This window comes from Periplaneta americana, chromosome 7, assembly GCF_040183065.1.
Source record: "Periplaneta americana isolate PAMFEO1 chromosome 7, P.americana_PAMFEO1_priV1, whole genome shotgun sequence".
Taxonomy (NCBI): Eukaryota; Metazoa; Arthropoda; class Insecta; order Blattodea; family Blattidae; genus Periplaneta; species Periplaneta americana.
The window spans coordinates 173,703,042-173,718,454 of NC_091123.1; the positions used below are offsets into that span (position 1 = coordinate 173,703,042).

The 15,413-nt window shown below is 34.9% G+C and overlaps 1 protein-coding gene across 1 annotated transcript in view; it reads left to right on the forward strand.

Moving 5' to 3' along the window:
- The window catches only part of LOC138703748 (clarin-3-like), a 51,069-nt gene extending 41,402 nt beyond the window's left edge, over positions 1–9,667 (forward strand). Inside the window, exons 2-4 of the mRNA XM_069831891.1 lie at positions 795–983; positions 4,396–4,531; positions 8,931–9,667. Coding sequence (XP_069687992.1) covers positions 795–983; positions 4,396–4,531; positions 8,931–9,066 — 461 coding nt within the window. The 3' untranslated portion in view covers positions 9,067–9,667. The remainder of the gene's footprint in view (positions 1–794; positions 984–4,395; positions 4,532–8,930) is intronic.
- Positions 9,668–15,413: the final 5,746 nt, after the last annotated feature.

Here is a 15,413-nt window from a genome sequence, read left to right on the forward strand (position 1 = left end):
TCTCTCTATACCGTTTTATGGCATCATGGGTTGTGCTTCTAGCCATATTCATAACATTTGCAATGTAACGTACACTGCATCCATCATCATAAAAGGCTACAGCTCGAGCCACATCTTCAGGTCGCATCTTGTTTTAAGACAAATGTTACAACCCCACTTAAACTCAGAAAATGTAAAAATAAAGAAATAACGAATGATAACAATAATGAAGCACAAAATGGTTGAGACAAAATTGTTATAGCTGAGACTCCGAAAGCAAAATTGGAATATTTGGTTGTAATGGCTTGTTTATAAAACAAAAAACAATCAACAATGTATACACGTCTCCATAACAACAGATGGCTACCATAATATTGTATGAGAAGATAATGTTTTGCAAAATACCAGCAAATATTAAAGTGTCCGGTTTTTTTGTCCCTGAGTGTATTTTGATCTTTATGTTTGTGTACAGTCTTAGTGTCCCAAACTATTGAGCACATTAATAGCTAATACTTCATGAGTTAATATATTTAGTATGGTTGAGGAGGTAATGCACATGAACATGGTACTGGTACCAGTAGATGATATACATAGTTTCCAATATCTCTTTATCTGCACGTAAAATATTGTAGAGAAGATTTTGTTCTCTGAGTCTCTCACGAGAATGCTTTGTGATTTCTCAAGAGAAGGAAACCTTTAAATTATGCATACATTTTCAGTGTTACGTACTTTGTGAGGAATGATACAGTGTAACCTGAGCCAAGTGAACTGTGTTTATAGATAGAGTGTACATGTACTGATATTTCCTCTTTCAGTGTTGGAGTTGGTTAAGTCTGACCGAGAATTCCTCCTCTATGGACTATGGGTCGCTGCAATCGCTTGTCTAGCTGGTGCACTGCTGTTCGCTGGTCTGTCAGCAATATTTGCTGTAGTGAACACTGCTACCACTCCAATAGGTGCAGTTACCGGAGTCCCAGGACTCTATTTGTGGAACTCCCTTGCAAGTGAGTACATTAAGGAAATAATCATTTGAAGATTCTGAAATGGGACATGGATTTGAATTTCGTTTACTTTAATATTTGACACCAATAACTCTAAGTTAAGGCCGTGTCTCAAAGCTACATTTTCAGCTGAAGTGAACTAGATTGTTGACTAAATAGCCGGATGTGACGTCACAAGTTATGATCCAATGCTACATAGTGCATAGCAATCAAGTCCGTAATAGCTAGTAAACGAAAATGCTTGCTTGATTGTTGACTTGTTCACTAAATAAACATAGATACCTGATCAGCAATTGGGGTTATGAAATCTGAAAATGCTTTGGTAGTGAAATAATGTAGCTAAATATAATGTAGAATAACACGTTAACTTTGAACACTGACATTGTTAGTACCTTCTGTACAATGTTTTAAACATTATTGTAATATATTAAGCCCTTCCTTATCTTTTCCACAACTCGTAATGAAATTGCGTTAGAACACTGCCTTCTTAATTCAGTGCTGCACCATGATGTCATGGTTTTTAGAAAAATAGTCAATGAAGAAGGCCATGTTTCAAGCATACATGTCCAAAGCTCCCTAGTGTGTAGTTTACAAGTCACCTAGTTGCTAGTCACTAGTGTGTAGTATGGACTTGAGCTTTGAGACATGGCCTAAGTATGTAAAAAGTGATGAAGTGTACATATAGATTAGGATGACCAGACATCCTATTTTTAACATTATTGTCCCTTTTTTTCAGTCTCTTGTTCCCTGCCCCGAGAAAAGTATGCTCGGGATGCCAAAGTCCCGTTTTTTAAAAATGGCGTCTCGTTTCCCTAAATTATTGTTAAAATGTTCCTTTTTTTCTATTATTTTATTTAATAATCACGTAAAATATTGAGTAATTCTATACTGTTTCCATCAGATATCACCGTAATGAATTCAATTAATCCAGACTAGTTGCAGTATAAAAAATTATCAGCAATGACGTAATGCTACCCTGTTATGTACTTGCACAATAATCAATCAATCTTCTTAATGTATCCAGCTGTTTGCTGACAACATAAAGTCCACTATAGTCCACTGTAGTCTATTCAGTTGTTGTTTTTCACGAGAAATGAGGGGTATTTTGATCGGTGTTCATTATAGATGCCTGTTGCTAGTAGCCAGAGTTGGGGTGTAGTCAATATATACTGCAGGGCTGTGTCTTCTGCAACTGGTACTGATGATTTTAATTTACTTCTCTTGTGGTTTATGGATGGACAGTATAGAAGAATGTGCTCCAGATCTTCATCATGATTATTACACCACAGACAAGTAGGATTATCAGAAATGTGAAATCGGTGTAGGTACAATTGAGTGACAATGTGACCTGTTCTGGCTCTTGTTAAAAATGTTTGAACATGTCTGGGCAAGTTTTTGTACATTTCCAGGTCATTTGGTTTCTTTTGTACAGACTGTAAAATTTTTCCTTTGTCAGAAGAGAGCCAATTGTTGATCCATAGGTTTGTAAAATGAATGGGTACTCACCTTGTCATGGTGAGGGGGCTTAAACTTGTTTAAGCTAACAAGTAGCAAAGAGGTACCCACATAAGCTCCATTAACACCAACGCAGTCCCACTATATTTTTCATTGCTTCTGATTCATGGAGTCCCTCAGTGTAAAAGTCTCCGGAGGTAAAATAGTCCCTCAATCGGATCTCCGGGTAGGGGCTGCACTGAGAGATGCCAAGAACCGTACTAAAGTACTTATTTGGAACACCAAACGTCACACCGTCCAGTCAATCAGAGCCAAGTTTAATAATAATAATAATAATAATAATAATAATAATAATTATTATTATTATTTATTTATTTTAAAATAATAAATACCGATACTACTCTGTTTACAATAACTAAGCTATAATAATAATAATAATAATAATAATTATTATTATTATTATTATTATTATTATTATTATTATTATTATTATAGCTTAGTTATTGTAAACAGAGTAGTATCGGTATTTATTATTTTAAAATAAATAAAAACTGGACCCTATTGCTCACTGACTTATATAAACACAAGTAATAATGAATGTTTAGATAAAATGTTGATTTACGTCAACTTTAATAAGTAGTAGTAGTAGTAGTAGTAGTAGATTTATTTTGCCTGGCAGAGTTAAGGCCATGAGGCTTCTCTTCCACTCAACCAGGTTTCAATAATATACATGAAATACAAAATTAGATTACAAAACAACACAAAAGAAAATACCTTAGAAATTACATAAAATATAGTAGAAAATTACAAATAGTCAAGATCGGTTACATAATATATAAAATAAAGTAGAAAATTACACATAATCAAAATCAGTTACATAACATAAGGGGAATATACACACTCACACACACATACACACACAAATACACAATTTATAAGACCTAAAATGCCCAAGATAAATTCGACGATTAATTCACTTGAGATATATTATACAGTTAATATACTAATAGGAGAATACATGTGGGTTACAAGACATAAAATATCGATTAGCAAAGTCGTGCTAAATGGCATACAAACACAAATGATTAAGTAATATATCAAGATAATAAAAAAAAGAAAAGAGAAAAAAAGAAGAAGAAGAGAGAGGAGAAAAAAATAACAACTTGGTCATTTAAGACTATTTAGAAACTTTCGCAAGAGTCTAGTTCTGTTCATTAAAAACATTTCTAAGTAGAGTGTACTTAAAAGATTTTAGACTCCGACTGCTCCTGATTTCCTGTGACAAGGAATTCCAGGAATGAGCTGCCAGGAATGAGTGTTCCGTTTTCTCATTTTGGAAATCTGTTCACTCTACATTTTGTTCCATACATCCAACTTGAAAACGGTTTCTCTTTTAATTCTCCAAATAATGACCTCAACGTTCTTTCAGTATGAGCCATTTTATGCAAAATTAATATGTAACACACATGCATGCACTTTTCAACGCAGCGTTTTCACAGAACATCATTATAGCGCAATGTAGTATTGTGATGGAAGGCTAGCCTCGTCCCGTACAGGGATGTAGCAAATCAATACCCCCTCCCCGGCCCCCCCCCCTCAAGCTTGCGAGTTAAGGTCGTAGTCATGCCTTTAGAGGCTTTCTACCTTAAGCCTCGCTGTTCGCACTGCTCTCTCCATACTGGAATGACTGCCAACAGTGAACTAAATATATGGAAGGATTGGAGTGCAACCAAGTATTATGATATATCGTTATTACAAATTTATAGGTCTACTGTTACTAGGTATAATAACTCAAATTTTTTGGGTAGGCTAAGACTCAAAAGCCTCTTATGAGCTTCGCCACTGATATATATATATATATAATAACAAAAATAATTAAGCATGATGAAATCATTTTATTCCTCTCCAGTTTCCTTCTTTGTTGCTTATTATAATATTGTTTTTCTATTTCTATGTACAGTGTTCTTCAATTTGTGTGCTGTAAGTCTGTGGGCAGTACAATTCTACCAGAAGCTACAGTACAATGTGATGAGCAGAGAAGACAGACAGAACAATTGGAGTTCTACGAATAGAGCATACTATGGTTATTCCTTCTGGTAGGTACTTCAGATATGTTTAATTTAAAGGGTAATATTATTGTATTAAAATTAAATAATTGCTTCTGCTTCTAATAAAAATAGTCACAGACTTCAGTAAAGCTTACGCCTATTATTAAATTATATTTCATATGAGAACTAAATAGTCCCGCGCCGTGGCATCGCGGTCTAAGGCATCCCACCTAGGACTCGCATTACGGAATGCGCGCTGGTTCGAGTCCTCATGGAGGAAGAAATTTTCTCATGAAATTTCGGCCAGTGTATGGAACCGGTGCCCACCCAGCATCGTGATGCACTTGCGAAGCTACGATAGGTAGTGAAATCCAGTTGCGAATACCAGCTTTAACAACTGGGGGGATCATCGTGCTAACCACACAATACCTCCATTCTGGTTGGATGATAGTCCACCTCTGCTTTGGCATGTGGGTATGAGGCCAGCAGCTGGCTGGTCGGTCTAGGCCCTTCACGGGCTGTAGCGCCATGGATTATTATTATTACTATTATTTATTTTATGAGAACTAAATATATATTTCTTTCGAAATTAATAAAGTATACGTGATTTCTTACAAGCACACACATACAGACATACGCACACTGGTATAAACATTTAATTATTTAACTTCTATAAGTTAAACATTCTTTGAGAACAATTTTGTCCTTTAACAATGGATTTACAAGAAGTTAAAGAACCTCAATATACCATTTTATCCCCTTCTTGTCCACAATGAACTACTTTCTAATGTTTGTATATTTTTAACAATGCAATACGGTATAAGTCTGTAATTGCGGCCCAGATTAATTTTTAATTTCCAGTGCCAGAGAATGAAAATTTTTTTGCTGAATTGGGTTTAATCACTGTCAAAAAATTTGTTTCTATATCAATTTTGATGTGGTTGGATTATTCTTGTACTAAATGGGCTTATAAACAACCAAAGGAGGTAATTAATTAGGAGATATTAAGTGGTAATTGTCCCAGTTTTCATTGCATTAATATTAAATGAAGTGGAAAATGTTTGTGAGACACTTTCTGCAAGAAATATGTGATCTGGATCAAATTTGGATATGGTATCGAATTGTATTTAAAGAAATTGACAGTAGCACTTGACCACGAAGAATTTTACGCAAATACATCTTTTATTAATATTAAATTTTAGGCATAGTGATTCTTGGATACAGATATATATATATATATATATATATATATATATATATATACAGTAGTAGAACCTGTATTATCTGTGGCAATGAAGTGGATGGACTGAACGGTTAATCGAAAAAATCGGATAATTCACATAAAATATTTTCATAAATTAAGTGCATTATAGACAGTTTCATAATTTCCTCCGTGGTGATGTGTTTAAGATGCTGGCTAGTGGATCAACAATTCACTAATTTAAGTCTGCTTGACAACAATGGATTTTTAAGGGGCAAGGAAATTCCTTGTAATGGATATCTGCGGAAAGATAGGAATAGTACAAGTCTCGTGTTGTGGATTTACATATTTTATACATTTTGTCCTTTTTTTATTATTATTAAATCGCGGACAGTTGTAATGCCAATCCTGTATTCTGATGCGAGATGCGTTACAGTTTCCCTTTTCCCATACCGCTCAATTATTGGCACGTTTTTCAATAGTTATCAAACACTTTTTTTTTTACATTCGTGGAAGACATTTTGCGTAGAATTTATACAGTATGGCCACTGGAACAGTAGGACAAGGACTGAATGCTGCACATGTTTTCTATAAATTGTGCAGAAGTTCTTGATGTCATTTCTTTGAAAGTTGGTAGTAACTATTTTATAACTTGGGAAAACACCCAGAAGTAACTGCTCCTATTGGCAGCAGCGGCAGCAATTCTGTGTAAGGGTAAAGGCTTGTAACAACAAACTCTAGAAAAAATACGTACTAATATAAGGTACTGTACTGTACTACAGGTTTTTCCTGCAGAAAAAATAGCTAAAGACAGACAATTGGATATTCCACCAATTGGTTAATAGAGTGACGGATAAGTGGGGCTCTACTGTATTTATTTTCCAATGATAGTTTCTGATGTTTAACTATCAGATTTTGAACGACAATTGAGATGGACAAGGCATGTAGCACGTATGGGTGAATCCAAAAATGCATATAGTGTGTTAGTTGAGACACCTGAGGGAAAAAGACCTTTGGGGAGAAAGAGGCGTAGATGGGAGGATAATATTAAAATGTATTTGAGGAACGTGGGATATGATTGCAGGGACCGGATTAATTTTGCTCAGGATAGGTACCAATGGCGGACTTATGTGAGGGTAGCAATGAACCTCCGGGTTCCTAAAAAGCCAGTAAGTAAGTATAGTTCAAATACTATACAACATATCATATACAGAATGGAGCGAAACATACTGCGTGGAAAACCACGAGACATCTGGGGCTTATTGCATAAAAGATACTAGTGACAAGTGACAATTTACCAATACATGGATGACAAACAACAAGTCTCAGTAATTTCTGTTGCATAACACAATTTTATTAATTTGTCACGACTAGTATATTTTACAAGAGAATGGTAGCCATATTGACAAATTCTGTTTTAGAATATTGCGAGGAAAGTAGTGTTACAATACTAAAATCAGATTTAAGTATTATTTAATTTTGCATTTATTTAATTAAGAAAGAAAAAGACAATCATAGTCTGTAATGCACACAAAATATTCAACATTTGTGTGTTTCATTGTAAAAATTTCGCGAAACTATCTTTGTGTCATGTTTCTCAATAAAGTAAGAGAACAAAACGATATAAACTAGTTAGACAGTTTTCTTTCAATTTGACAAAGGAAGTAAAGTCAAAATAAATGGCAACAATTCCACATGTGTGCTCAATCAATTGGTCTGGTACCAATTGGAAATATACACGAGTGACAATTTTGCCGAACTTTAGGAAGAGAGCTGTGATATATTTACATTACTATTAAAATAGCCTTCTCTTAGTTAGGGGCCTATAGGTAAAATCATGTTGCAGGACGTAAATAAGACTTTGCAGTAGCAAGCAATATCTCAAGTTTTATTTTTGACATGAGAAATCTTTCTTTAAATTGGAACTCTTGAAATCAGTATTTATTCTTGGCCTATTTTCCTCTGCCTATATTGATCGTCCAGTTCAAAAGTGCGACAACTCAAAAATTGCCATGTTTTAGTTATTTACACTACTGAAAGCCCCTTTCGGAGCTGTTTCCGATTCAATTTGAGATAAATCATATTTACAACCAAAAAGGAAAAAAAAAAAACGAAATAAACTGCTTTAGAAGTAATTATAACTGTGGACTTTACTAATTCATTATTACTACATTTCGAAATGTATTAATAATGAACTGGAAGATTGTGATATACTCGTCCTGAATACTGACTCATTTCTAATTGTCGTAGTTATGAACCAGAACTCTGTTCCTTTCTAGGTGATTTATTTGCAACTTTCAACTCAAGATATGTCAAAATTTGTTTTTTTTGAGTTGTCGCACTTTTGAACTAGATGATCGATATATCGATGGCTGAGAACCAGACTGTTCTAAGTCCAACCTTTTATAAGAAAGAAATCTGTGTTCCATTGTGTTCCAGTTCTTGTCTGCATATATGAATCGAACAAAATTGTAAATATTCCTCTCCATAAGGTTGCTATGAAGCTATTCCAAATTGTTTCATGAAGCTTTGAATGTCAGGAGCTTAAAACAGCTCTCCTGGGGGGGTGGGGGGGGGAGTAAAATGGACTTGGAACAGCCTGGTTCTGGGCCATTGATATGAATTCTTCTTCACTCGCACAGCTTGAAGATGAAGTCACATTACATTAACAATATTATTTCTACACTTTTAAAAAAGTTTACCAAGAACAAAGGATTGGTAGAAAACATGCTCGCGATTCTAACTATTTTACAAATGACAAATTTTTATGCAACAATTCGTTGATAAAGAAATGAAACTGTCAGTAATTACTAGTGTTTGTCACTTGTGACAAATTTAACCAATATAAATTTATGCAACAGAAATTACTGTTTTTTTTTTTTTACTTATTTACTAATTTATTACTAGTAAAAAATAGTAATTTTAGCTTTATGCAATAGGTCTCTGGAATGTCACACGTAAAACTTACGTCATGGAATTATAGATATTTCTTTATTAATGTAAAAATGGAAAACTATTAATGTGTGTGTGAGAGGGGGTTGTATGAACATAATACGTTTATCACTTCTTTTTCCTTCATAATTTCAATTTCTATGGTCCTAAAATATCTGTTTTTAAACCAGTACAATATTTAATAATCTCTACAATGCAATGTGTAGAATCTGAGTACTGGTAACGAACTTTTGTAATTTCAAAACCGAAATATTGTTGGTGCTCTGTAATAAATTGCATTTGCGAATGTTCCAGGTTTGTTGTTGGAGCAATAGTGATACATTTCCTCAACATCATTGCCATATACATTGGTACTCATGAGACTCGGGAGAAGAAAACACCACAACCCATGATAGAAGAAAAATCTAATGGTGCCATCATGTTGTATTAAGGATCCAAAACAACAACAACAACAACGAACCTCTGGAAAGATATATAAATTTCTCATGACAGAACTGAGATGAAGTGGAAATGAAATTTTCGATACATGAATCAAGTATGAGCCAAGAAATGGAAGCACATCTACTCATCTTTGATCTAATAATTACAAAATGCTGGAGTAGATGAGAGATGTAGCATTACAATATCTTCGAATTCTGTACGCTTCTGAGACATTTATGAGGTTGTGTGGCAGGATGTTATATAAAAAAGAGAAGATGCCTTCAATGTTTTTTCTGACTGTCTCGTAAAAACATTGGAAACTTCAATGTGACGTGCATAGTGATAATTATAATCAGTGACACGATTTCAAGTTAGATAAGATCACATAAAATCACCAATTTTCGAAATGCAATTTGGTTTATAATTTATTTCTCTATATTGTAACAGGTAATGTAGTTAACAAGTGATGCATTTTAAAAATATTTAATTGTAAGTGATCAAGAAAGACAGGGAATCGAGAAATAAGCGTGTCTGTAATTTATTGCCACTAACGTGAAGATATCAGTTACCTTTTGTACAGTATAATCTAATAAAACAATTTTATACCATTAGTTAAGTTTTATGAATGAGACTTTGAGTATCTAATATGCTCTAATGCAGTGGTTGCCAAATACCACGAAATTGTGACGTAATAGGAATGCAACCCGCACATCACTGTCGCAGGGAGAGGGGTGGAGTGCGTATCTCCTCAGGTAATGCAGCGAATAACAGTGCAGAGACGGACTGTGACTAAAAAACAAAAACAATATAATATTCTTCTACTTATTAACTACACATACTTTTTTCCCTGTTAACTTTTATCTTCCTATTCATTATTTCTGTATTATTAATAAAATAAAATATGCTTTCTTATTTTACCATAAAAAGAATGTGTACTTTACATCAGCAGATATTTGAAATTAGAAAAACGTACCAGGCTGGTCACGAAATAGCAAATTACATTAAATACTTCAAAAAACGTCGAAGTATTTTACCCCGATTAAGACATAGAAGCCAATACTTTATATTGTTCGTTTATTAATGAAATATTCAATTTACAGGTAAGGGTGTGGTAGTCTTTATATCAAGAAGAATAATGACAATGCACATTGTTATTTTATACTTCATTTAAAATTTTACAACAAATTAATGGCCAGTTTGTCCAAGTAATGTTTAATTTTGCTTAACGAATGTTAAATTAACAGTCTGTTTATTTTTAACGCTTTGTTAATGTATTTTCCATTTGTTCAACATAATTTTGTTTAAGATAACCAACACTTAACTATAACGTCTGTTAGCACTATTTTAACTACTCAACAGCAGTTGGTAATGATTCTACGCATGTAAGACAATTTTTGATTGGCTAAAATTAATCTTTAAATTCTATATTATAGAGTGAGTCATGAAACTTGCATAAAATGACAACCTGTTATAGTAGGCCTTAAACAAACAGTTGACAAATGAAAGTTGTAGGTGACGTGCTGAATAATAATTACAAAGTAAGGCTATATTTCCTCATTGCTATTATGGATACAAAATACGAAAGAAGTAAAATAACACTGATGTATTTAAACAGTCTAAAGTATTTTTTAAATGTTATATTACCAGTCATATGCTAAACATTCCCTACAGAGAGACACAAAATATTAATTTCGCAACTTCTGTTTGAACAGCTGTGGAACTGTTAAACGAGCTAACTACCCGAAATCCTACATTTAAAATTAACAAACTGTTAACAATCTGTTAAACCAAACTGGTGTTGAAAACATACAATTTTATTAATTAACAAACTGTTTAGAGTTTAACAGTCGTTAAATTTTCTAACAATACTTGGAAAAACCGGCCATAAGTATCTCATATTTTTGCCATCTGCACAAAAGAAATACTTTTGCTCCCATGCTCCTTAAAATTAAGTTTTTAAATATTATCTGTCTCGGAAAAAATATCGAAACATATTATCCTACACACTTGTAACATTACATGCGTACGTCCGCTGCTGATAAATGTCTTGTCTTATATCGAAGTGAAGGCTGTAAACAGAGGGTGGGGATATGATGTAATGGTTACACTTGAGTGGAGGCAGGGGCATGTGTCGCGACACAGCTTTTGGCGATCACTGCTCTAATGTCTAACCAGTCTATAGTATAAATAAAGCTCCTTACAGAATTTGACATATCCTCCTCAACACTTTTATCCCTTTAAGACAGTGGTAATGACAATAAATTTAGAAGTGGGGAAGATTAAAACAAATACCCGTATACCCTTGCAAGCAGCTGAAGAAGAAAAGGTGAACAAAGTGAGCCCTAAAACAACGTTCATCTCACTGTAAATATGAACTAATTTTGCAAAAAGGGCAAAAGTAGGAAATTGCTAACAAGTAAAATTGGTATGACATATGGCTACAGTCATGGTCTAATGCAGGCCTGCACAAGGTTTGCGCTCTCCAAGCCGGCTCACAGCTCATGAGCGGAATGCAGATATTAGCTGCACTCTGTATAAGGGTGGACTGGAAGAAGGGGTGATCTCGTACAAAATATACACAAAGGAAGTACTATTACGAGTGCTTATGAAATGAATTCCCGTTCAGTGTTTACAAAACTATTATTAATTAATAAAGAAATATTTATTTTACAGAAGTAATAGAAATTCTATAGCTACTTAAATGTATAATATCATTTTGTTATATTTTTATTTATCAGTACATCAAAACGAGGTTTTATGCTGTTGGCAGCTGAAAGGAACAGTAGCCTACTGATTGTAATGAAACATCAGTTACAGATTTTCGATGTCTGCCTTTATTAAAGTTGATTATAGAAAACAGTTGCTCACAAATATAAATGTTGAGCCAAACATAGCAATCATTTTCACAGCCAGCCTGTGTAGTCGTGGATATTATTGCTAATGTTTAGTCTTGTAAAACTCAACCAGGCTAGTAGTATTATTCAAACGATCTTTAGCCCTTAGGTCACACTGAAGATTAATAGTTCGAGCTGTAAATCGTTAAATGTTATGTTCTGTCTTTTAGATTCCTCCATACTGTCTGTAGCAGTAGCTAAGCAACGTGAAACAGTTACTGAGAATAGGCCTACACACTGCACTCCACTAGATAACTGAGCGGTCGTTTTCCTCTCCTCTACCTATAGCAAGTCTATGTTATTCTGACGTATCTTCCTCTCCGTTTCGGAGAGCGGTAAAGACCACTCTCCCACTCCGAAGGAGCGCTGTTTGTGCAGGCCTGGTCTAATGCTTCTTTAACAATATTGTATTAGTCATCAAGACATAGTAAATTTTGAGTTTTTTTAGTCTTATTTAACGATCAACTGCTGGGTTATTTAGCATTGATGAAACTGATAACAGCGAGATGGTATTTGGCAAGATGAGACCGAGGATTCACCATAGATTACCTCACCTTCTCCTTAGTTGGAGAAAACCTTGGAAAAAACTCAGCCTATGTGGACTCGAACCCATGCCCAAATACAACTCTGGATCAGTAGGTGCAGGCAAATGCTCACATATAAGGCATAGTGGAAATTGTCCTCAAAATGTTTTTTTTTTTTTTAATACAGTTCCTTTACTATGAGCAACACCTTCTCAACAGATGTCTAATAACTTCTGAAGTTTTCCTGGCAACGTGATAACTCAAAATTTTCTCGGGCTTCCAGCCAGGTCATAAGTTGGTGATCCACCGACATTTCGAGGATGTTCATCTTCCTCATCTTCAGGGTTAAATGATAACTAAGGGTACCCAGCTCCTTAATTTATAGTGTCAGAGGGAGGAGTCAGCCGAGGAGCTGTGCGCTGATTGGCTCTTATTAGTGCTGACCGCATCATGAACGCGGCCGTGTCATCAATGTTAGTACAGTACAATGTGTCTTTTCATAACCTATAAACGTATTTTCCAATTATCCGGCAAAATCAATTATCTGGCACTGGCTTTGTCCCACAGTTACCTGATACGATGACTCTTCTGTACTTACAAGGAGAGGACATGCTCTGTATATCACCGAATTAAATCAGATTTTGTGAGATGAAAGTACAAGACATACTGTTTAAAGTCATACCTGGTATGGGTGGCCAATGACCCCTCATTTTGGAAATATTGGCTATTGTTTGTGACATACTTCCGTTAGGTGCCTAATAGGGAAACATTAGACTGTGTAACAGCATAGCTCATGTGGTTGGATGCTGAGTTGTCACCCAGGCACCCCAAGTTCGAATCCTAATGCCTTCTCATTTTTTAAAGCTTGATATTATTATTATTATTATTATTATTATAATTCACTTTCAGTTGTCAGTTCCTACATTCAAAGCCATGTTGAAATATGCGTGGTATGCATCAAAATTGATAAACGAACGAGAAGTGTTTGTGAATGTGAAGGATATGTTTCGCAGCAGAAGTGCGGAAAAATGTGCGTGACTGTGGACAACCTTCTTTCATTTGCTGTGCATGGTGCAGGAAATATGTATGTTTTGTGTGTTTTTATGACATCATAATGAATCAGGTACAAAATGAAATGGAATAGCTGCTACAGAAATAGAACAGACACCAGTGACACAGCTTACCTTCCTACATGAGCAGTATTTCCTTGTTTATCCTTTACAATACAATGTTAGTTAATTATAATTTGTTTAAAACATGATGAAGCGTTCAATACATTGAGAAATATGATACACTATCTACCAAAAAGTAATTGGGCACCCAGGATTTTACGTACTAGATGCCATGTTTCGGTGGCTACTATGCAGTAGAATGCAGACAATAATGTTCACCGGTTGGACTGGCCTGCACAGAGTCCTGATCTCAATCACACTGAGCACCTTTGGGACGAATTAGACCGGCAATTGAGATTTCAGGAAATTCGGCCAACTTCCATTGTCAAACTGAGTGCCATGTTGCAAGAGGAATGGCGACGCATTCCAGTGGATATCCTACATAAACTAGTGGAGAGCATGCCTGACAGGGTGGCTGCTGTTATAGCAACCAGAGGTGGTATAGGTCGCGCCAGGGATTTTGGCAGATGGATTTTCTGAATGTGAACTGGAGAGTGAGTCCTCACCGCTACAAGATCGGCTGTTATCTCTGTCGCAGTGGAATGGGTAGGACATAAGAGTAAACATGCACGCCCGAGTATTTGTGCACTCTGGACAGTCACCTCCAAAACCTAACAAATATTACAGTAGTCTATTTATATGTGTCTTTGGTATTCCCAAGAAACTTGTTCGATTAATTAAAATGTGTCTCAATGAAACTTACAGCGGAGTCCGTATAGGTCAGTTTCTATCTGATGCGTTTCCAATTCACTGTGGGCTAAAGCAAGGAGATGCACTATCATCTTTACTTTTTAACTTCGCTCTAGAATATGCCATTAGGAAAGTTCAGGATAACAGAGAGGGTTTGGAATTGAACGGGTTACATCAGCTTCTTGTCTATGCGGATGACGTGAATATGTTAGGAAAAACTCCACAAACGATTAGGGAAAACACGGAAATTTTACTTGAAGCAAATAAAGCGATAGGTTTGGTAGTAAATCCCGAAAAGACAAAGTATATGATTATGTCTCGTGACCAGAATATTGTACGAAATGGAAATATAATCTGTTATATATATGGAAATATGTTAATCCTTAGTCAATAGATAATACTGAGTTTTACGAAATACGAACATTAAGGGATGGAAAATGGGAGGCAGTAATGATCAAAATAATTATACCGATTTATTTTTTTTAACCAGCAGACGTGCAGCCTTTAAATTTAAAACAAAGATTCACTCATAAAATTGGGTTAGACTATTCATCTCATCTCTCAGAATTGTTTCTAAAATGTATAAGGAAAGTAAAAAAATTCAATTTCATGTAGGCTACTCCCTTGAAATAACTTCAGTTTTTTTATTTTTTACTTCCGAGCAGAGAGGAGAGAGAAAGAAGTCGACGATTTTAAAAATTCACTAAACTATATTTAACTAGAGACGTAAAATTTAAAATGAAGGTTACTCTCTACAATATTGGTTAAACATTCTTAGATTTTTTAAATACCATATCCTAAGGTACTGATGAAAAGGCAGAAGGGAGTGAGAAATCTCATGTCATCCGATCTCGATGAAAGTCGATATCTGGGGATCTTTACGATCACAGAATACGAATAACGTATTATTTAGTCCGACTTTGTCCCTAAAGTGGTGGAGTGGGACAAAAATGGGTGAAAAATTAAATCAGATATCTTAGGGGTTTTCGAGACAAAAATTACGAATAATACAATTTGTGCGAATTCAATATGGCAGTTTCAGTACTATGAATTACATTTTAAAAAATTGAACATCGG